This window comes from Chenopodium album, chromosome 24 (genome assembly GCF_948465745.1).
Source record: "Chenopodium album chromosome 24, dcCheAlbu1.1, whole genome shotgun sequence".
NCBI lineage: Eukaryota > Viridiplantae > Streptophyta > Magnoliopsida > Caryophyllales > Amaranthaceae > Chenopodium > Chenopodium album.
Window position 1 is genome coordinate 8,300,278 of NC_137857.1, and position 23,102 is coordinate 8,323,379.

Sequence of the window (23,102 nt, forward strand, 5' to 3'; positions counted from 1 at the left end):
TGATTTAAGAGAATTGTACATAGATGAAAAGGCTTCAATGCATTTGCTTTTTGTGATTTACGCTTTCAACTAAAAAACAAACATACACATACTCACTCTGTTTAAATTATATACGAGTATTTATTTTACATTTATGTTATAAAAACTTCTTTATCTGTGAGGAATTACAGTTAGATTATTTACATACGGAGTACTTCTTTACCCCACTAAATTATACGAAATACGGAGTACTTTATAATAGGATTTTTCTTAATCTAAAATGAATGGAGTGCTTATAAGAGTACTTATAAATTTAATTGTTGATTCTTATAATCTAGTCAAATAACCATGTGATAATACGGTAATACCTTAGGTCGATTTATGAGAAAAAGTTTATATGTTTGACACGAAGTATTTGTTACACTACTTGTAAGTTCCTTAACTCTACAAGATTCACATTTGCAATTAACTTTCCTGCCTGGTTATCTTCTCACAATAAATGTGACAAATATCTAATGCAAAATGTTGGAGAGTATAAGGGCCTGTTCTCTTACGTTGAAATTCAGTTCAGTTCAGTTCAGTTCAGCTGAGTTCAGTTCAGTTCAGCTCAATTCAGTTCAGTTCAGCTCAGTTCAGCTCCTAATTTCCTTCTCCTATAAAATATTCATTTCAGTTCAGTTCAGTTCAGTTCAGCTGAGTTCAGTTCAGCTGAGTTCAGTTCAGTTCAGTTCAGTTCAGTTCAGCTGAGTTCAGTCAATGAGAACAGGCCCTAAATATATCTCCAATAATATTTGCCATCTTCCAAAGTTGACTGCAAAAACATTACCAATTTTGATACGAATGTTGCAAAACCTCGTTATACATTGTGGTGTAGCATATATAAGGGCCTTTTCCATGTAAGATTGGGTGCCTAAATTTTGGAGTAGCTGGTAATTGTCAACAGTTCTACTTTTGAGTTGCAAAGGATGAAACCTGCGATTGTTAAATTCGTACTAACAAGATGATTTAGTACTTATTTGGTTGAACACGGGAAGTAATATTGCTTAATACGATGGGTATTCATGTGATCTTAATTCCTAAAAATTGCTAAATGTTGTTTGGTTGAGCATACGAAGTTCACGGCTCATAAGAAGTTTCACTTACTTAAGGTGCTTAGGTAGTTAGGTGCTCATGGTCCTAGCAAGTAAACTCTTTTATTTTATGGGACGTACGGTGGAATTTCATAAACTACAATTTCTCATGATTCTATCAACCAAACAACCGTATCTTATTCCCTAATATACCCCTAAATTTTTCTCTAGTTTATGTCACACACAAGACACAACACTTGGCTACATGCCTATATACTCCATAGTTTATGGTACAAAATTCACGAGATTGAAGTTTTTGTAGTCTCTAGTCTCTACTAAGGTTAAATTTTCCAAATTAAAAATGTTCCAAGATAAGACAGAGAGAAATTAACAGTTAGTGAATGAAAGATGTAAAAACAAAGAATTAGCTGTCTAAATCTGAGCACATAAACCAACAAATCTTTTACTAACACCTCTCTTCTTTTCTTTCTTTCTTTCATTAGTTTTTGTTTTATGGGATTCTGTAAAATATTGGCAGACAAATAGCTGCACACATGCAGCAGTTTTAGCCATAACATTTCAGCATCCCTGAAACCTAACAGCAACAGCACTTACACCAGCATCTGCTGCTTCAGACTTGCAGTCATAATTTCTGCAGTAGACTTCTGCATTTCACAGCATACCCCCCTTCTCTTCTAGAGAGAGAAACTCAAATCTTAGAGAGAGAAACAAAACCCCCCAAAAAAATTAAATCTTTTTTTAAAAAAATGAGGTGGGTTACAGTAACAGTAACAGCAGTATAGCAGCAGAACCTCTGCTCATCTGAACCATTAGTTTTATCCATGTACAGAAGATTCTGCCAAACACTCCCTTCTTTCTCTCTCTACATTCTCTCTCTAGAAAAATTTTCAGTGGTCCCTTAAAATAAATATTTCCTCCCCCTCCTCTTAAATCTTCCCACTTCACTTCAATTCACACTACTTCCACTTCTCTTTCTCTCTCTTTCTCCTTCAAAAGAAGCCATCTTTTTTCTTTCTTTCACTTCCTCTGTTTTGCTTGCTCTGTTCTTATAATTTCCCCTGTTTTTTTGCTCAAAAAATCACAAAGTTTCTAACTTTCTGTGATAAACTCACCACAATGAGTACTGCAACAGCAGCATCAGGAGGAAGAACAAAGTTCCCATTTACAGCAACTCAATGGCAAGAACTTGAACACCAAGCTCTAATCTACAAATACATGGCTGCTGGAATCCCTATTCCCTCTGATCTCCTCTTCACCGTTAAGCGAAGCCTCGATTCATCGATTTCATCCAAGCTATTCCCTTACCAACCTTCCCATTGTAAGTCTTTTTTTTCGAAACATCGGAAAAATTTGTATTTTTAATGTTTTGGCATTCATTTTGATCATGACATAATGTAATCAATGTTTTTGTAGTGGGATGGAATCCGTATCAAATGGGGTACGGCAAAAAGATTGATCCAGAACCAGGAAGATGCAGAAGAACAGATGGTAAAAAATGGAGGTGTTCAAAAGAAGCATACCCAGATTCAAAGTACTGTGAAAGGCACATGCACAGAGGCAAGAACCGTTCAAGAAAGCCTGTGGAATCATCACCTTTGACTACTGCAAATTCAAATTCTTCAAATAACAATAATCATAATCATAGTCATAATAATAATAATATTAGTATTAGTAGTAATAATAATAATTGTTCAACCACAAATTCATCTCTGACAGTTGCATCAGCAGCAGCATCTTTGACCAATCAATCACTTCTCAGTAAAAACCCTTGTTCTGTTTCTTCTGCTTCTCTGTTTTCTCTCCCTTCTCCTGATTCCTCTTGTAATTCTCTTTACCCTCCTTTCAAAAACAATCACAAGGACTATAACAGGTTTGTCTTTCTTTCCTTTCCCTCTTTTTACTTCCCGTCTCAATTTAGTTGTCACATTACTAGTTTATATTACACTCGGTTTAAATTACACTATCAGCGTGACTATTAATTAGAGTATTTATCGCTAACTGTCATTATATGGGATGTGGGTGTTATGTAATGCAGGGAAAGGTATTACCAAGGGTTAAAAGAGGAAGTGGGGGAACATGCATTTTTCACAGAAAGTTCAGGATCAAGTATGAGGGGATTTTCAGGGTCATCAATGGAAGAAACATGGCAACTAGGTAACTTAGATCATCATTCAAAGCAAAGTGGTGGGTATCCCAATTACTTGCAGCAGCTTAACAATGGTAGTGCTGCTGCTGCCGCGGCCGCGGCAAAGCAGCAGCAAGAGAAGCAATGCTACATTTGGGGTAGAGATTTTAACTGTGATTTATCAATGAAAGTTGAAGATGAAAGAGAGAATTTTCATGAAAAAACAACCCATCATTTCTTTGATGAATGGCCAATAAAAGGTGGTGGTGGAAGAGGAGGAAGAGATAATTCATGGCTTGATTCTTCATCAACTACTCAACTTTCAATTTCCATCCCTAATTCTTCTTCTCATCATCATGACTTTTTCCTCACAAATTCTAGGGAAAGTTAATTATAATGGGTAATTATGTTTTACATTCTTAATTTTTTCATAATAAGAGTATATAATGTGCTTTTAGTTCTAATTTTTTTTGCCCTTTTTTGGAGGGGTTGTTTGGTGTTGGCTTTTAATGTGACAAATATTTGTTTGTCATATTATGTCCTTTCTTTTTTTTAGTAAAATAATTTTATTTATTTATTTTTTGCAGATGAAGTTGAGAATTTCAAGAGCTGGGTGTGAGTGGGACTCTGAATCAAAGGTCACCAGAAAAAGAGAGCTGTTACTGAAATTTGGTGGGTGGGGGGGTCAGTCAGTCTGCTGTTAATTTTTTTTTTTTTTTTTAACTTTTTCATTTTATTTTATTTTAAGTTTTTTTTTAGAACTTTTGTGTATTTCTGTTTCTATCTCTGTAAGTTGTAAGTGATAGGACTTGGTACTGGACTATGGAAGAAGACAATGTATTTTCATTGGAGTTTTTCTGAAAAGTGTGACTGACTCAAATTATGTGCCAATTTTATCTTTTATAATATTTTCATTGTGTTAATATTTTTCTTTTTTCTTTTGGTATGACATTAGCATAATTTCTAATGGAAAAGAACCCATGTTTTTTTTCCTATGGCCTTTTCTTGATTCTATTCTATTCCTTTCTTGCCTGTCAATTGTGAAATGACTCTGTACAGCAAGTACAGAACACTCATTTTAGTATTTAGCATTCTTAAAATATCTCTGAAATGAGTGTTCTAGTCATTTGTCACGATTGATACTGCTTATGTATATGAAATTGATCAATACTCTGTATTTTATACTCCGCGCTTATATAAAATGAGGATATTTATAGGTTTTAGGAGGTGCTAGTTTCCCTCTGCTTGAAAGGCAGATGACAGCTTGACCCTTTTGGCAGGTTCTTAAGTTGATTTTTCAGTTTTCAGAGCTTTTGTTGTTTGTTTTAAGACTTCTACTTGTTTGATTATATTAAGGTTGGGTCCCACAGATATGCCAGTTTTGGCTTTTCCCTTGTGATAAAACTTCATGTTATTCAGAAGTTAAGAAAAGATTAATTAAACTGCCATTAAAATCTTAGACAGATAGTGTAATAAATTTAACTTGTGGAATCCAATTACTATTAATAGAGGAGTAACTGAATAAGACAGGCAACTAGATAGCTGATAGCTACATTTATGACCCTTATTTTAAAGGGTGTGTTTTTGTAGTTTGATAAGCTAATCTGATTGGAATCCAAGGTAGTCAAATACTCCATTTCAATTGCATTACATCCCTTGGCTTCAATTTACGGAGTATTTATTTATTTCTTTTTTATTTTGCTGGTCTTAATTTTAGAGTATGGCATTACACTATAACTCCTATGATTCGAGGATATATACCATTTGTTCAAATTCAAATTTATATGCTTGTATTCACCAAGGCTTTAGAGGGTTAAATCCCCCAACTGCAGATTCTTAGGGTTGAAGAAATGGGAATAATCTCTTATCCTTTAACCTCGCTTCTAACTTTTACTCCCTCCGTCCCCAAATGATAGTCCCTTATGGCCTATTTTTAGTCCCAAATTGATAGTCCCATTTGCTTTTTTTCAAGTACCATTAGGGCCTGTTCTCTTACGTTGAAATTCAGTTCAGTTCAATTCAGCTCAGTTCAGTTCAGCTCAATTCAGTTCAGCTCCTAATTTCCTTCTCTTATAAAATATTCATTTCATTTCAGTTCAGTTCAATTCAGTTCAGCTCAGCTGAGTTCAGTTCAGCTGTGTTCAGTTCAGTTCAGTTCAGCTGAGTTCAGTCAATGAGAACAGACCCTTAATATCAATTTTTTATCAAAATTTCCTCCAATTACAATAATATTTGTGCAAATTTAATTTTCCCATGTAAATTTTGTTTTTCAATGTACTTTTATTACTTTCTCTATCTACTATTTTACATACCCAATGTAAATTTATATTTTCAATGTAATTTTACTACTTTTATCTAAGTTTCTTAATTCCTGTGATTTTTGCTCATAAGGGACTATCATTTGGGGACGGAGGGAGTAAGTGTTTATCCTTTCCCCTCTCTTATCAATCTCAATATGTATTAAGGTGATTAATTATTGAAACAGAACTGTGTATAAAATAGATATAAGGCACCATAAGCAACTTTTAATCAGACAAAATTATTCAGTTAAAGTCCAAAAGAAAAATAAAATGAATTAAGGGTGTCACTAGGTCTACTATTATTATGTGAGCTCGGGAACATACACAAGAATAACAATAAATGCTACCTACCTTAGTATATTCCTATAATATTCAGTAGGAAAAATAATACGAGTAATAAAAACTAGGGCAGCTTGATACAGGAAAAAAAATAAAAAAAAGCACAGGCCCTTCATAAAAACTAATGTACAGAAAAAAGATTGGGAATCATAACCTAAACAACTCTAATCTCGTATGAGTACAACCTAAGTTAAACTTTTATACAAATTCTTAAGGGCATGTGCATCCTCTGGGAAAACTGATACTGAACAACTTTCGAACACCAAAGTGCAACTAAATACCAGGTCAGGACCTTCATCCCTTGCTGCCTGTAGTTGCACTTCGAGGGCCAAATCTCCATCTAGCCTAAGGAAAACTTAGCACACTTTGTTACCTTTTGGGAGGCTCGCTCACATCAATCTATATCATCATCAGCCTCAACATTTGTTTCGTTTTCATCATCTCTTACAGTTCCAGTCTCATGCTGCTGTGTGTTCTCTCCTAATGGACTGGAATCTTCGTGCCTATATACAGGTTCATCCTCGTCGGATTCAGCCCAAGCCTGCCTCCGCCGACTCGCAGTTGTAGGTGCACCCTTTATCATGTGGAGAATATTTCAGCAAAACAATGAAATCTCACTACTTTTGTGCACATAATATAAGAGCAAAATTTCAATTTATACTAGCATATTTATGTTTGGAGATGTTGGAGCTTGGACGTAATCTTCAGGATTCTATCAAATTGATCATCCATAAGCATCACACCGAAGGAAAAGAAATTTCTTATGTTGTATGAGAAATAAAAGATAAACTAAACACAAGAAATACTACTACATAAAGATAATCAATGCAAGGTTGCCTCATCACGACATCAATGAAAGGTAGTGCACAAAATAAAATAGTGAACTTACCATTTCTTCCTCTACATCTGAATCTTCAAGCCCAACTGCAGCAAGAGGATCTTGAGCCATATCTTCCTCATCATCATAAACCGTATTGAGCTGGTTAGTGGGTTCTTCATAATCGTTGTGGTGTTCATCCATATCTTCTTGATATTCCATTCTGTCAGCTTCTTCCTCAGTCTCATAATGCGATTTCTCGCTCTTATCCTTCCTCTTCTTCTTTCCTCCTTTCCTCCTCTTCTTCTCGCTATGCTCACCCTCCTCATCTTCACTTTGAGCTCTTTCCTTCCGTTTGGAAGGTTGACTGCTACTTTTCAATTGCTCCTGAAATATCCAAGTTTTCAGTGTTCATAAGAAAAGACTCAAAAAAGTACTTCTAAGCTATAACATCTTAACAAAAAGACCATCATTTTTTTCCCCTTTGTAAAAAAATTTAAATAAAGCCCTAAAGGGCAAGCTAATTTTGATTAGCAAAGCTGGAAGACAGTCTGTACGTCTGTAAAGACATCTAAAAAAAGATAGAAAAAATACTCAGTCCACAGCTCCACACTCATCTACCAATCACCCATGGCACACAATGAACAGGCTCATTAGCAATCCTCGCCTATGAACATAGCTTCTCTAAGACACACTAGAAAAGGACCTACCAAAATAAATTACACGACTAGAGTGACCATCTTCTGACTAACTTTAATCATTCTTCAATAATGGATTTATTGGATTATGGTGAATAATTGAGCACAGAATCTCATATACCAACAGACTAAATCCAACGAAGATGAAAATGACCTGTGTTCATCTAGAAATGATACTATGATATGATATTGAAGAAGGTAATATTAAATCATTATGGAAAATGTCCAATCATCATTTGTCAATAACTACTCAATACACCCAAAAGGCCAAAAGAGATTGATACTTAATATACACAGGGACAAACAATACCATCATATCAGCTTATTAAACGACAAATTCCCTCTGCAGTATTATCTTCACATATGAGCTTAAGGGTTCCCATAAAGTTACTCAAATTCCTACTCAAACTCATTCCATGAAAGGGCATTTGCTGAAATCATGTTAATATACTTCAATTATAAAAAGTATTTGCAGAAATCATGTTAGTATACTTCAAACATAAGGGTATTTTGAATATGGTGAAGGGATAATGAGTATACTTCAAAGTAACTTATATTGCCAAAATCATGTTAAAATACTTGATTGTGAGAAAGAAAAATGAGACAGTTGAACACTTGAACTACAGAATACTAAATCTAGACAGGAGTTTTAGCATCGACAACTTTGGTTGCTACATATTAATAAGACATTCCAATTCCCAAGTTACCAATATATATGAATGGATGCTTTCTGCACACCCTAATTTATAATAGTATACAGTGGCAACCTTTTTTAAAGAGCATTGGAAGCAGTTTCTTAAGGGTAAGCTTTGAAATGATGATCACTGGGACACATCATTTACCATAACCAACTAATGATAGTTATTTTATATACATTGCAAGAGTACAAGATTATTCCACTCAGAATTGAATAGTATCAGTACAAAACTATAACGCATCAAATGTAAGCAGGTTGAAATCCAACAAGTTCGATGGCAAATTAGGGAGCTACATGTCTTGACTCTTGAATCACTGAAAGAAGACCAGGATCGGAAAAGGAATGCGAGTGTGCAAACATACAAATGCATACATTTAAAAGAGATTAAGACCACCTGGAGTGAATAAACAAAACATGCAAGAGCTACAATGAAATATTAAAATGAAAATTAAGACAAAGGCACACATTATACTTCCACTACATGGCAAGCAAACAGCAGCAACAAGCCAGAAACTACCAAGATAAACAGTAAATGTTATATTTAAAGTTCTTAGTTGAGATACTTGCCTTGACACGTTCAAATCGCTGTTCCATTTCCTTCACTCGCTTCAGCTCTTCCTCTTGCTTTCTCTTTTCCATCTGTTTCAGAAGTTATCAGTGTATTGTAAACAGTATGACATAATTCTTCTCTAATGAACAGAGAATTGCGACATCTAACCTGAAGTCTCTGCTGTTCTTCAGCCTTACGACGGGCTTCCTCAGCTAATGTGACCTGACGAGCGAGCTCTAGCCTCTGCCGGCTCTGCTGCTCCTCGAGTTCAGCAGCTTCTCTATAAACTTTTGCAACTTCCAACAAGTGCTTGCAGTAGCTAACATGTGTCTCAATCTTTTTTTCATCAATCCCATGAATATTCTGGTTAAAACCCACAGCGAGCTGTCCAAATACGCTAATAGCAATCTCCAGCTCTGAAACCGTAGTGCGCATCTATAACAAGCCATTAAAAAAGTTTTATAAAAAAAGGTTTAAGAAATAAATGGATGCACTAAAACTTATTTGCACATCAAAGTGAGGTAAAAATTAGAACTAGATATTTGGATAGAAATCTAATAGCATAAAGTTTGGGGCAAAAAAAATCAGAGCTAGGAGGCAAGCAGGAAGACAGTTAATTGTGCAATGACGGATTACAATTAAGTTCAGGAGAAAACCAATGTTCCTCTGTTCTTTGACAATTAGAAAAATTAGGCTGACTCATTCGGGCTTCATAAACCCAACCTGATTATGAAACTAAGACATGTGAATTATCCCTAAAACATTTTGGGACTAACACTGGCGGAGCCAGCGTGGGACAAGGGGGGACAGCTGTCCCCCCACTTCCCCAAAAAAAGATATAGGTTAAATATAATATTTTGCGCTTCTTAAGGTAGATCAATGGAGTTGGATCAGCGGTAAGTGGGCAATGCATGAGTTTTTGGTCTGATGGACAGGGTTTCGATTCTTCCAGCAAGCATTTTCTTCTTCTTTTTTTTTGTTTTTGCTTTTTTCCTTTTTTGGTTTTTTAATGTATCTTTATAAGATTTTGAAACCTAAATCTTTATATGACAGTATTACTTCAATTTATTGCTGAAAATTACTCCGTTTACTTATTAGAATAATTGTAATTGTAGTTCTTTATTTTTTTTAAATAAAAAAAACTTTATAAAATAAATTTACTTCAATATATTTCTTAACAATTACTCCATGTACGTATTTCAATCATTGTAATTGTAGTTTTGCATGAACTCTACCCCAAATTACGAATGTAATAGCCTAGTAGTTCGTTATGGAGAAAAATATGGTACTTGATATTAATTTTTTGACAAAGTACTCCGTATTTTATATTTTTGAGTTGTAAAACAATAACTATTTAGGTATATTTTTGCTTTTCTTCAAAAAAAAAAAAAAGTATATTTTCGCTCTAATATTTTTGTCAAACTAAGCAATGATGTTCATTTGTCCCCCGGGTTTAAAATTCCTGGCTCCGCCACTGGGGACTAAGGCTTTGTTGTTGCAAGACATGAATTATATTTTATTATGTAGATTATTGATAGACAACTTCATTTTTTTAAAGAACAAAGATATTAATGGTTAAAGTTGTGTATTGGCAAACACAAAAAGTCCAATTGTTGCAATTATTAAATGATGGAAGAAGTATAACACATTGAGAGAATCAGCTAATTAAATCAGAAAGTGTAACAACCAAATAAAATTTCTTGCCACATCTCCATCAGAACAATCAATGTATTTAAAACTTTGACATTATCCTTTACTAATTGGTGTAGCTACTCTCCTTTAAAATACCAAATACCATCATCATCTCTCTCTCTCCCCTCCCCCACTCTTTTATCTGATTGTAGCCACTATACCTTGACCCTTCCACGGTCTGGGTATCACCCCTCTCCCCCCCAAACACACACACACTTTTTTCTGATTGTAGCCACTATACCTTGACCCTTCCACTGTCTGGGTATCCCCCCCCCCCCCCCCCCTCCCATTTTTTTGACAGAAATACAAATAGTATGGATAGCGGGTATATAGAATTATTCTCTTGCAAAGGACTAGCAGAGTTCACTCAAGTAAATGTCTTGGATGAAATAGGAATTCAAATATTTGAAATTATTGGATGCCGATGCTTGAAAGCGAAGGAAAATTGGCTACCATCGAACAATTAATGATATTGACAGCCTTAGATATTAGAGTTGGCAAAGCCTAGAGATTCAAAGTCATACAGAAGAAGGCTGGAGGGAGAAACTACACCAGTGATTAAAGTTTATCTGCTGCCAAGTCCATAGTTAAAATTGGTAACTTAGCTGGATACTGGCTTTAGATTGTGAGAATGGGTGGCTAAAGAATCCAAGGGATCAGAGAAATAAACGAGTTACCAGCACAAGCATTGTGCTTATATATCCACTGTAATGGTAGCAACTAGCAATGTATTAGGCACAGAAAGCGGAAAGCTGTCAGCCAGCTACACTATATTTTTCTAGCAGACAGATTTTGAAGATTATCACAAGTAAACTCGAGACTCAGGTAACCCACAGAGTCAGATTTTGGTGCAGAAATGCAATCACCTATATGAAAGCAATTGGTAGGTATAAAGTAAGCCATGAACTTTCAAAGGGTAGACCGGGTTAGCCCAAAAAATGTTTAGGAGGCCCCAGAATTAGTAATCATTTTGATCAATGATTCACCCCACAAAAAGCACTAAATAAAAGCAAGACTTGCTACATATATACAGTGCAAAAGTAAACACATGCCCCAAGAAGGAAACCTACTTGGTAGCTCACATTCTCTGTCATCCAATTCCAAATGGCCTTTACACAGTCCATAATATATAGCCTTTGCATACAATAAGGATGCTTCACATTTCCAGAAATCAAGACATTTAAAGAATTCTCATAAAATCAAATGAGTAGTATGGTAAATCACCTCGTCAGCAGACCTCTTTTCTTTATTCAACAAGGATGCTGAAAACTTCTGCATCACAACACCAAGATTGAATCTAAGTGTATAATTCGAAGGTGACAAACGAATGGCCCTGAGTAGTGTCCTCTTGCTTTCCTGCCACTGTTCAGCTTCATAATGAGTCCGGGCGAGATACAGAAAAAGTTGACTCTCTGTGTTGTAGTAAAACTTCCGCAAGCAATTCTGATACTGCAAAATAGGCAACACAACAACGATGTTACCTTGGATTAGGAACTAAATAACAAATTGAGCACTTTAGAAGGAAAAAGGTGGGCAAGCACCATCTTCACAGCCAATGTATAATTCCCCTGCGCAAAGTACACATGTGCCAAATTTATCCACACGTCTGGCATCTGAGAGAAAATTGTTCCACTTCCAGCTTCTTGGACCTGAAGCAGATGTATAAACAAATTAGACACTCCAAGGTAATAAGACATTTACACAATACACACCCTCCTAGAAGATGATGGAAATTCAGTAGATTTAAGGTGACCCCTCTCCCCCCCCCCCCCCCCCCCCACCCTATCATTGATGTGGTGGAAACATTGTTGTAGTGTCACGGAGAAACCACTAAAGCTGAAATGGTGCCATAATGCCATGGTGGGACTAAATATACAACTCTGCAGTAACAGATTCTGATTGGGGAAGGTTTTTAATCAAGTGAGTAAGAGAGTTCACAGAATGAAAACAGAGGATCTGAAGCATAGATTTAAAATAGAAAGCAGATGTTTAACTCAGAAAACCACACAATTCTTATAAAGAAAAAATTCATGCAAAACTTGCCTGTGTAAATATTTCTTTGGAAACATCAAATTGTCCCTTTTCTGCGAGAATCATTCCCAGCCCGTTGGCAGCATACAGATTGGAGGTGCACTTCTTTAAGACCTAGTCACACAATAGACAAAGAAATTTCAAATTTAATTGACAGCAATTAAAATTTGACAGAAAGAGCTTAGGCCAAGATCAAAGCTAACCAACCCACCCACCCACCCCCCTCCGGCCTATATATATATATGATTACTGAAGGAGAAAGGTGGTACAACCACACAAACTGTTAACAAGTGTTATAAATATAATCTATTCTAGCAACGACATGAAAATGACATCTTCAGAAATATTACATTTGAGTACATGTCCTTCGCTTTCTCCAGATGAACGGGAATGTGCTTGACCTGTTTCTTCAACTCGCTTACAAGCGCAGCAAAATAGTTCCAGTTTCCCTAATAAGAGCAAAAGAAAACAAAATGTAAACAATAAACAGATGAGTAAATAAAATAAGAGGTTTATGTTGCAATCTTGCAATGATACAGAAAGAAATAAATGTTAATACTTGATATGGTTAGTAAACAACAGCTAGGGAAGAATTGGGAGAGATCATGATGTATACATTCTCCCCAATGACAAACTATAAGGACTGCTTCTAAAAGACCCACAAAAGTGCAGTTTTGAAAGGAAAAAATAGTACACAATGAAATCTCAAATGGAACTTTAAGCAGTAGCAGGCTTAACGTTATTTTATATCTAACAAATTATTTTTTTTTTTTGGTAAAAAGCCAGAACAAGAGATAGTTATATTAGAGTAATTATGTTTGGAGTAAAGTCTGATTCTCACCAGACAGACAGAAGCGTAAAAATCCTTCCCATCAGCAGCCTCACTAGCAGCACGGAAAGTCTCCTTAGCCTTAACCCATTCATCATTCTTCAGCTCCAAGCATCCTAGAATAGCAAGAGCACCAGGACACTTATCATTCACCTTAAGTGCTTCACCAACCTGAAAAATTAAAGATTCTCACCATCAAAAAAGACATAAAGCAACATAATTAACCAAGGACTTGTTTATATATATATATATATATATATATTATTTATGGAAACCACAAAAAACATTTTCCAGTATTTTATTGTCCATTTTTCAAAATAACCATGATTATTAAAGGTATGAGGATATGACTAATTTTAACTTTTAAGTTTATTGAGAAAAAAATAATAATAAATAAATAATAAACAAACAAACAGACTGACAGTGATACTGAATGGGCCCTAAGATACTAAGTCATTGTGAAACCCTCATATTTTATACAAGCAAGCTAGTACATCCAAACTTCAAAGGTATCCTTCTGTAATGTCAGCCTTCAGAATTTGGGGTTCCAGATCATTATGTATCACAAGTTGCCATAGAATGATAAGAAGTGGTTTAGGAATGATTTGGAAAGAGCTTGTTTCCAGAACATTAGCCCTTTAGGCCACAAGAATAAATTTATGTAAGTGAACTTTTTGAGGAATAAAATATGCTGTATCGTACGAATGGGCTTACCAATTCAATGCTCAATTGAATGTTGCTTCGAGCCTTAGCTATGGCAGCAAGCCTTAGAAGAGCATCTACATACTCTGGATACTGCAAAATAAATTAGAAACAATTAAGGCTGGAAGAAATTGGATGAATATTAAGTTTAATTCCTTCCGAGGGGGAGGAGAGTAGAAGTTGAGTAGTTAGAATTGGGCTCCAGTGTAAACAAAAAGCAATTAAGTTCATATCCTGGAGAACTAGTAATGAAAAGACATCTAAAGCCATTAAGGATGTATGATTCAGCATCAACAAATACCCATATGTTATTAACAAGGCCCCAGTGTGGTAGAGTTAGAGGGGCAAAACAATAAAGCTGTACCTTCAAGTAAAATGCATTAACAATCTGCTACTTATAAGATCAAGCATGGATGGTTTAACACACCATTTTAATTTATAAAAACCTCCATTACTACATTGGAAACAGTTTTTCTATGTAAAATATTCTCTAGAAGTTATTTCATGGCTCATACACCATTCAAAGTAAACCTCCGTGAATAAGAATGCTAAGGTAATGACACTTTCGGTTTTAGGCAGTCGAGAAAACCAAGGCCTCTTTAACTATTTCAACGTTTAACAGAATAGATATTGGCTAAATGCCCCCACCCCCAAGTGACAAATTCTCTTGAACGATGGTGGCATCGTCATTTCACATATTCTTTTAAGGGCTCAATACCATATAGAATATTCTTAAATGACCGGTTGCCCTAATACTTCTCAGTTCACAAAAATAGTTTTTATGTCCCTGAAGAGATCTTTGCCAGTAGTAAATTAATTACTATTTATGAATACTCTTGAACTGGTGCCAGAAATAGAAGCTATCACAATGTGGGCTGACAACCACAGTGTGTTCACAATTGATTGAGATTCCCACTTTTTCAATTAACATATATCTTAGCCCTCACACATAAAAATCTTTCTTGCACATTAAATACAATTATACAAAAACATAGCATAGACTCTTCAAAGTGACTAAAAACCTAAGTTCTCCAAGATACAGTCCCCCCAATCCCATATTGTATGAATAACTAAAAAATTTTAAAATGTAAAATATGCTATAGATGTGAAAATTTTAACAAGGGGTACTGGGGTATTAGCATAGTTTATTAAATCACGCGGAATTCTCATTTGCTCCACTACATCCGTAAGCAATTTTGCAAATATATTCACAACAAGAGAAATTACAATTAACAGCCCACCCTCTACTTTTCAAATTTTCAAAATATCTTATGACACCATTCACTTCATTCAGAAAGGAAAAATTCCTAGAAAATTTTGTTAAAACTTTACTTGGTTATTGTATAAGAAACAGGGACTTCTAATATATGCCTTATCATCAATAGATTTTCATAACCACTTTAGCCCAACATGAGATGAGACCTAATATTGCTTATTTAAAAGTATTGAGCGCACTTTCATCAATGGGAAATCATATTTAGCATATCAATTAAAAAAAATGAAATTATTTAAGCCATATTTTCATTTTTACCTTATATAAAATCAAGCGATACAACAAAATCGCGCTTAGAGTTTTATGTGAATCCTCGAGTAATCGGGCCAGGTTAAAGATTGTTGAAACTTTGCTCCATGGTAGTTCCACACTACTTCCTTCTTCCTCAAGACGATGGAAAATTTGCACATCCTTGTACTGAAGCAAAGCTGTGAATGCATCCACAACATAATTGTTTTCTTTCCCATTTATCAGTGAAAGCCATACACCACTACCTAAAGCATCCTTGAAAGTTTGCTCTGCAAGCTAAAATCATATACCAAGAATTTACTATGCTATCTTGAAAAAGTCAACAGTTGCACAACCTTCAGTAATAAACAAACCTCGAATTCTCCCCTCTCAAAGTGAAGAACCCCAATGTTGTTAAGAAGATCTATTGGTACGTCTTCACCCACTTTCCTTAGCAGAAGGCGTGCCTATCAAGAAGCATGAAACTGTGAATACTGAATGCAATAAGTGGATTCAGGGTAAGAGAACTAAAAAAGACAAAATACAGTATCTGATAGTCGCAAGCCCTCACATTTCTGTAGGCTTCTAGAGCAGCTCCAGTTTCAGATGTGATCAAAATTTCACCCAGATCTAAAAATGCCTGCATATAAGTTGTATTATATATTATTCCGAACACCAAAACTACAAGTTAGACAATTAGTATATGACAAACCATGTAACCAAAAGCTGCATTCATATAATAATAAATAAATAAATAAACCACTTTAATAACCCACCATTATAAGACATCCCAAGGATAGCCAAAACAAATTAAAGTTATAATTACACACGGAGTAATACATTCCCTCCTGCTTTCTAGGTTCTATATTTCTTCAAAAGGTGTCACTTTAAGTTTCCTAACTTATTTAACAGAGATATTTTTTTAATTTAAACAACCATCTTATTATTTTGCATGGTATTTTTTACACATGATTCCAACTTAAGTTATACATGGAAATTGGAGCAAACACTTGGAAAAGTAGAGAATATATCACCTGAGCATCACGCGGATCAATTCTAGTAACCTTCCTTAAAACCTCTAAAGCTTTGTCTGTCTGGTGAAGTATAGCATAAATGTGTCCAAGTGACTAAACAAAAACGAAACAGCAAAAGCAATAAAAAAAATTAGCAAACAAATGGAAACGTCATTCCTGAGTCTATAAAGCCTGAACGCAAGAAGGAATATTCCAGAATTAGCAGCTAACCTTCAGAGTTTCGCAGTTCTCAGGATAGACCTCCAAAACCTTTTCAAAGTTGGCAAGGGAACTTCTGTAGTCTCCCAATTTGAGCTGTACTTGGCCCAGACCTGCAGAACACCTTGACTTTAGCTCAGGTCTCAAGTATGAGGTAAAAAGATAGATAGCAAACAAATCAAGTGATGTAGATTTTACAAAACCCCCAAAAAAAGTGCCCGGAACTTATCTCTGACTCTCTGTAGTGATGCAGCAATATAATCAAGCTTTAACATTGCAGACATAGTCAAATTAGTCCAATGCCTTACCCTAGAATCTAAATTAAGCACAAATAGACATGTATCCTACACATAAATCTTTTAATTTTCCCAGGGATAAGAGAAAGTCTGATATTTTGGAACAGAAAGAAGATGCGTCAAGATATACAGGTGAGAAATACAACGCAACAAACAGACGCATTTCTAAGAATTAAGACTGTTTCACACAGCATAACAGGTCCTAAACCAATCTCATTGTAAATGTAATTAATATCGGTGTGAGTGTCACCAAAATAATGGTACTCCTTTCGTTCCTTTAAGTTCTTCCCATTTCCTTTAATTACGTTTGACAATGCACATTTTCAATAGTTAATATCTGTATTTACATGTTAGTAAAAGTTTGATATTCAAAATAATTCAAACCGCAATAACCTAGCCCTTTTCTCTTATTGGTGGCAATTTTTTTTAAAACAATATATTCTTTAACCCTCTTTAAATTGTGTGCCCATATGATGAATTGTAAGTAAAAAGAACCGGAGGAAGTATATAGTTAGCTTTTATCATAGGAAACACCAAAAGATGGATTTGCTAAGAACTAAATCAAACCCTTTCTCTTAACACAAAGTCAATTGAAAACAACTTCATTGGAAATACCATAATATGGTAACACGAATTCCTGAGGCTTGCTGCTTTCCTTAACAGAGGCCATGTAGTAACGACCTGCTTTTTCATAATCTCCCTGCAGGAAAGATACACCAACGTATTAACACAGATAGAGGTCATCAATCTTCATAGTTCAATACCACCAGCAGTGGAAAGGTAAGAGGAAGAGGAAGAAATCAGAAATCTAACACACTAATACTATCTAATACATTATAGCAAGCCAACAAGATAGATTAGGCTATCAAAATACAAAAAGCTTGTAGCAGGAGAAGCAAGATCAGTTACAATTTTACATCACAAATCAAAATGATCTGGATAGCAGATAAAAGGGAAGTAGAATCAGTAGAGCTAGGGTTTAGAAATAATGAAAGCAGGAAGAAAAAAAACGGGTGAGTGACACAAAAACAAAATTGAACAGCTGGATAGAATTAATATAAGAGAAAAGGGGTTCACTCTAGATCTTTTTCTCCTTAGTCAATTGTATACTCTACATATAGGAAGTTCCACATTTAATTACATTAAAATAATCAAAAACATTCTCAGACCTTGCTGTGATAAGATCGAGCCAAGTTGTAGTATGAATGAGCTTTAGTTGGCCCGTGATTTGTAACAGCCAAGGCAGTTTCTGTCAGCTGCTCAACTAAAAAATGTTGACCAGTGAAAAAGAAGTGATTCGCCAGATAATTCAAAGACAATGCATTGTAGGGATATATCTCAAATGCAAGCAGCATTTTTTCCATCCCTTTTCTAATCCCAGCAGCTGTCAATATTTCACCAAAGAGGAAACTTCAGTTAAATAGAGATTAAGCTCAGAGCACAACCACCATCCAGAAAATTCGCAGGGCACTAACCATCATTTGCATGCAAATCCATAACCCCAAGAGCCACAAGAGCTTCAACATTTTCTGGATCTAACTGCAAATCAAAAATCAACTTAATTATATCAAGAATCTCATATCACAAAGTAATCATGATCAATTATAAGCCAGGAAATCAAGCAACCCCCCAACCCCTTAAAAAAAAAATAAAAAATAAATAAATAAATTTGATCAAGAAAATATGGGAAAGGATGAATAAGCTTTTTTACTTCACTAAAAACATGTTTCAAGCTATAGATACATGTAGAACCACTTGAGAACAATGGAAAAACATCTGTTCTTTAGTGTTAGGCCATAATCACAGTAAAATTGCTTTAACTTGCTACTAGTGTTAGACATGAGTAAAAGTCAAAAAGTTAACTATTTTATGAAAATTCTAATCTTTTTGGACTGAAACAAAGTTCTAAGTATCAATACCAACATTGAAACATCAAATACCCAGCAAGGGCAGGTAAGGTTAAAACATAACGTACATGTATATAGAATCCCAGGATATACATCTCCACCAAATTCATGTGTGAATGTGTATGGCCAACTGTGCCCTCAAGTGTGCTTAAACATACGTAAATCCTGGTCTTATCCCCAAATGTCAAAAGAAACAACAAATAAAAGAAGTTTTCTTACCTGCAATACACGCTCAAAAGCTTGACGGGCCCTTTCAAAGTGACCTAACTTGTAGCGACATAAACCTATGCCTAATCTGACAGCTCCAGGACAATCAGGATACACTCTCAAGGCTCTCTAACAAAGATTGATAAAATTAAATTAATCACAAATGAAAATTTATTCACTTTCAAGCAGAATCTAAATAGCACAAGGCCCATAAGTAAACAATTTAATAAAAACTCCTTCGAAGGAATCCCACAGATAACATAAGCCAGGCTAAACTGACCTTGTACAATTCCAAGGATTCAGAATAACGTCCACGATTAAACTGGACAGATGCCTGCAATTACATAGATCATTAATATATGAAGAGAAAGATACACATACAGAGCATGCTTGAAGTTGAAACAATCAGATTGAAATATTGAACCGGACAAAAAAATACATATGCTAAGCTAACAGGACTGCGTTCGCCCCACTTCAAGTTTGTGGTTAACAAGAAGAAAATAAGGACGGAGTGGAGGGCGTAGAATTGCAATAGATTGAAAAAAAAGAGTCAGTCACAAGGCTATTGGACATAGTCATGCCAAACAAATTTGAAAGAGACAAACTGAATTCAAATATAACAAGGTCAGTTTTTCAAGGCTGAATCCCAAGTTCAGTTAGCCATGAGTTCAGGATATCAAGCATAATATTGTTGAGAGACAAATTTTTTCTAAGCTGCTACATATGACATTGTAACAAGGCGAATTTCCTGATATTAACATTTTAGATTACTTCTCCAAAATTCTCATTTTGTTATCTTATCAACACTTCTTCTGTCCCCAATTTGACTTCCCACTTTTCTTTTCAAGATGTAACCAATACAATTCCTTATTTCCTTTTTAAAGTTGAAAACTTACTCTCTTTCTCTCTCATGATTTACATAAATCCTTTTATTTCTCTCTCAACATCAATGCTTCAGTGTTCTTCCTACTATTCCATCTCTATCCAATATCAATCTTCCCTTTGACTTTGGACATTATTATTTTATCTCTAAGCGTATGCCACTCAAAATGGAAAAGCTAAATATAGGACACGGTGAGTATGGTTAAAAGGCCAAAAATCAATTACAAGATGTATTGGTCAAACCTTACTAGTTTTCTAGCAGGCTAACTAATATTTCTTGGCTTAGGGACCCTTACATATCAATTGAATTGGCCAACAAAAATAAATAAATAAAAACAAAAAAACAAAAGCGGACAAAGGACGATACAGCTGAATGACCCATACAACAATTATGCCGCATCAACCACAACACGTAACGCAACACCATAAAAATGTATTGCCACTATAGTAATTTACCACAATGGTTACAACAGCAACAATTAAAACCATAATACAAATAAACTGCAGGAATGAAGTCATGAACTGTAAGAAACTCAAAAGAACTTCCACATAACAAAGGGAGAACTACAGAATGAGCCAACAGAAAACTAATATCCAGCTTCCTTTATCATAAGTAATAAATGCCCCTTCTTCATTAACCAAAATAGAGAGCATAGATACCTGTCCAAGAAGAGCGGGAACATTATCGGGATCACCATCAAGTACAATCTTGAATGTATTAAACGCTTGCTCTACATCACCCTTAGCTAGTAAAAGCTGGCCTGCGGCAGCAAAAATGATTAAAAGTTCACCAATAAATCCTTATCCGGAGTATTGATAGTATAAAATCACCAGAGAATAATCCTCAAAGTGGTTCCATGAATCTATAACAAATCCTTTTGGCATGTCATTCAATTCATAAGCTATGCCTGCTGAATACATGTAAATAACTATTCTCATCTCTTAATGACTATAAATATGATAGCAATAAAGGATGAGAACATGAAATACCAACCAACCACATTGCTCACAGGGAAACTGTTGCATACAACTACTATAAATCCTTCTTGACAAGTCATTCAATTGAAAAGTACTTGTGCTTTAGTGCTTACCTTTGCCAACCCAAGTAGACGATTCATGCATGTCAATTCTTGACGCTCTATTGTAGTATTGTGTTGCTTTAGCAAAATGGTTATCCTTCTCCTTAAGACCCGTCTCTATTTTTCCAATATAGCTATAATAAGCGCCCAGCGCATTAAGAATGGCAATCCTTTCATATCTCACATCAGCATAATATTCATTGATTTCTGAAATTACACAAAACGATTAAGCCTCAAACTCTATAGTAGAGAAAGCCAACTAATAACAAAGCACAACTTCTTCTGAAATTACCTGGGCTTGAACCTTCTTCTAAAATTTGACAAAATTGTTCAATCTTCCCTTGCTTAAAGTACTCCCTCTACAAAACACCACCACATTCCCAACCACAATAAGACATAAAATTAACAGAAAGCAGAATAAATTAACATAATCACTCCCACTGTAAACGGAATTAACAAGTGACCCCGGAATCAATTCGAGCCGATTTTCAGTAACAATGCCGAAGTACATGAAACTACGCCACAGCAAAATCATACACAACTAAACATAACAATAACAACAACAATAATAAACCTTTCCATTGATTTTTTTCAAGTAGAATCCGCTAAAATCTCGAAAAGTTCTCGTTTTTAAGTTGAATTACATAATCTTTTAACAATTTAACAACCCTAACACTAGCAGAAACCACGAATTAAACCTAAATCAACAATTCCAAGTAATTCAAATTCAATTAACGCCCTAATTCATTGAAAATCGAACCGAAACGAAGAGAGAAAGCGAACCGCGATAACGAGCCAGAGGTCGAGGGGAGCTTGTTCGGCCTTAAGAATATCAAGAATGTCAGTGGCATCACGAGGTAATTGATCGAGAGAAACTCTAACTTCTTCCTCAGAATTCTGAACTGGAATGTATACGCACGCCATTGATGAATTGGATGATTAATTTCCCCCTTTCAAAACCCTAGTTCATCAAATTTTTCTGGAAAATTTTCCAGAATCAGCAGAAAAAAGAGAGCTTAACAGTGGTGATTTGATTTTGTACGTGTAATTGGAGGTTGTAGCCTTCACCGCCAATAGAGGTAATCTTACCTTGTGTTTAGGGAATTTTTATTTTTTGGGTTTTTCTACGTTATAATCCTTCAATTTTCCGTGTTTTCTACGAATGTCCTCCCTTTTTGAGAAATCTACACTATAATCTTAAAATACATTTAATTTCTATACGGGAACCTTGCCGTTAACAAATTCCGTTAGTGGGGCCTACTCACCATTTTATAATACTAGATGAACCTCGTGCGATGCACGATTTGTTTGATTTTTTTTTTTTTTTTGTATTTATGAGCTAAAATTTGTTATATATTTAGATAAAATTTCTAATATTAAAAGATAATATTTAATATTTAATTAATTTAAACTTAAAAATCTCATTCGCCAATTTTGCTTACGTGGCATTTGAATTATTTAATTCTAAAAGAAATTAATAATCTCTTATTTAATTGGCTAATACTAAGATTTATAATCCTACATGGTGCGCTGAGAAAATTAGATCTTACGTGGCTCTCTAAAAACTCATGGAATAACTCCCCTTTATATATATATATATATATATATATTAGATTTTTAATCAATTTGCGTGTTGAAAATAGTTCCATTAAAGGTTTTGGGAGGTATTTTGGCCCTAAAGGGTCCAAATTGAGCTCAGATTTAGGAAAATAATAACACAAATGCCTCGTTTTGCATATTAAAAAATGTCTCGATTTGCGTGTTTACGTATTTAATATGCAAAACAAGACATTTGCGTCATTTTTTGTGGAATCTGAGCTCAACTTGGTTCCTTTAGACCCAAAATAACCCCCAAAACCTTTTACGAAACCATTTCTAACACGCAAATCGATAAAAAAATATAACTAACGGAATTTGTTAACAACAAGATAACGGCAAGGTTAGCGTTTAGAAGCTAAATGTAACCATTTCTAACACGCAAATCGATAAAAAAAATATAACTAACGGAATTTGTTAACAACAAGATAACGGCAAGGTTAGCGTTTAGAAGCTAAATGTATTTTAAGGTTACAGTGTAGATTTCTCAAAAAGGGGGGGCACATCGTAGAAAACGGAAAGTTGGAGGGTTATAATGTAGAAAAACCCTTA

The 23,102-nt window shown here is 34.9% G+C and overlaps 2 protein-coding genes across 3 annotated transcripts; one reads left to right on the forward strand and one right to left on the reverse strand.

The window, feature by feature from the left end:
• The first annotated feature begins 1,623 nt into the window (after window positions 1-1,623).
• On the forward strand, window positions 1,624-4,303 carry LOC145612093 (growth-regulating factor 1-like). The gene is made up of 4 exons (XM_081667461.1): window positions 1,624-2,388; window positions 2,484-2,940; window positions 3,106-3,595; window positions 3,783-4,303. The coding sequence occupies exons 1-3, from the start codon at window positions 2,187-2,189 to the stop codon at window positions 3,584-3,586; spliced, it is 1,140 nt and encodes a 379-aa protein (XP_081523587.1). The 5' UTR covers window positions 1,624-2,186; the 3' UTR covers window positions 3,587-3,595; window positions 3,783-4,303.
• A 1,411-nt stretch (window positions 4,304-5,714) lies between these two features.
• LOC145611210 (protein CTR9 homolog) lies at window positions 5,715-22,032 on the reverse strand. Of its 2 annotated transcripts, XM_081666506.1 has the most exons (24): window positions 21,738-22,032; window positions 21,247-21,313; window positions 20,967-21,161; window positions 20,536-20,636; window positions 19,274-19,327; window positions 19,006-19,122; window positions 18,355-18,418; window positions 18,049-18,263; window positions 17,495-17,579; window positions 16,596-16,696; window positions 16,386-16,478; window positions 15,923-15,991; window positions 15,726-15,818; window positions 15,382-15,648; window positions 13,863-13,943; window positions 13,161-13,319; window positions 12,670-12,768; window positions 12,332-12,433; window positions 11,830-11,937; window positions 11,513-11,737; window positions 8,765-9,031; window positions 8,614-8,685; window positions 6,724-7,038; window positions 5,715-6,408 (listed from the first exon to the last, which is right to left on the reverse strand). In XM_081666506.1, the coding sequence occupies exons 1-24, from the start codon at window positions 21,876-21,878 to the stop codon at window positions 6,229-6,231; spliced, it is 3,270 nt and encodes a 1,089-aa protein (XP_081522632.1). In that variant the 5' UTR covers window positions 21,879-22,032; the 3' UTR covers window positions 5,715-6,228. The 2 variants fall into 2 exon arrangements, with proteins under 2 accessions (XP_081522632.1, XP_081522633.1); XM_081666507.1 differs by lacking the exons at window positions 19,006-19,122; window positions 19,274-19,327; window positions 20,536-20,636; ... (1 more) ...; window positions 21,247-21,313; window positions 21,738-22,032 and adding an exon at window positions 18,855-18,960.
• Between the last annotated feature and the right edge of the window lie 1,070 nt (window positions 22,033-23,102).

Excerpts from the sequence above, each read along its gene's own strand:
- LOC145612093 (XM_081667461.1), top strand. The coding sequence starts at position 2,187 with ATGAGTACTGCAACAGCAGCATCAGGAGGAAGAACAAAGTTCCCATTT. Across the intron at positions 2,389-2,483 it reads CCCTTACCAACCTTCCCATT|TGGGATGGAATCCGTATCAA; the intron begins GTAAGTCTTTTT and ends ATGTTTTTGTAG. Across the intron at positions 2,941-3,105 it reads AATCACAAGGACTATAACAG|GGAAAGGTATTACCAAGGGT; the intron begins GTTTGTCTTTCT and ends TATGTAATGCAG.
- LOC145611210 (XM_081666506.1), bottom strand. The coding sequence starts at position 21,878 with ATGGCGTGCGTATACATTCCAGTTCAGAATTCTGAGGAAGAAGTTAGA. Across the intron at positions 12,434-12,669 it reads CGAAGGACATGTACTCAAAT|GTCTTAAAGAAGTGCACCTC; the intron begins GTAATATTTCTG and ends TTGTGTGACTAG. Across the intron at positions 11,738-11,829 it reads ATACATTGGCTGTGAAGATG|TATCAGAATTGCTTGCGGAA; the intron begins GTGCTTGCCCAC and ends CCTATTTTGCAG.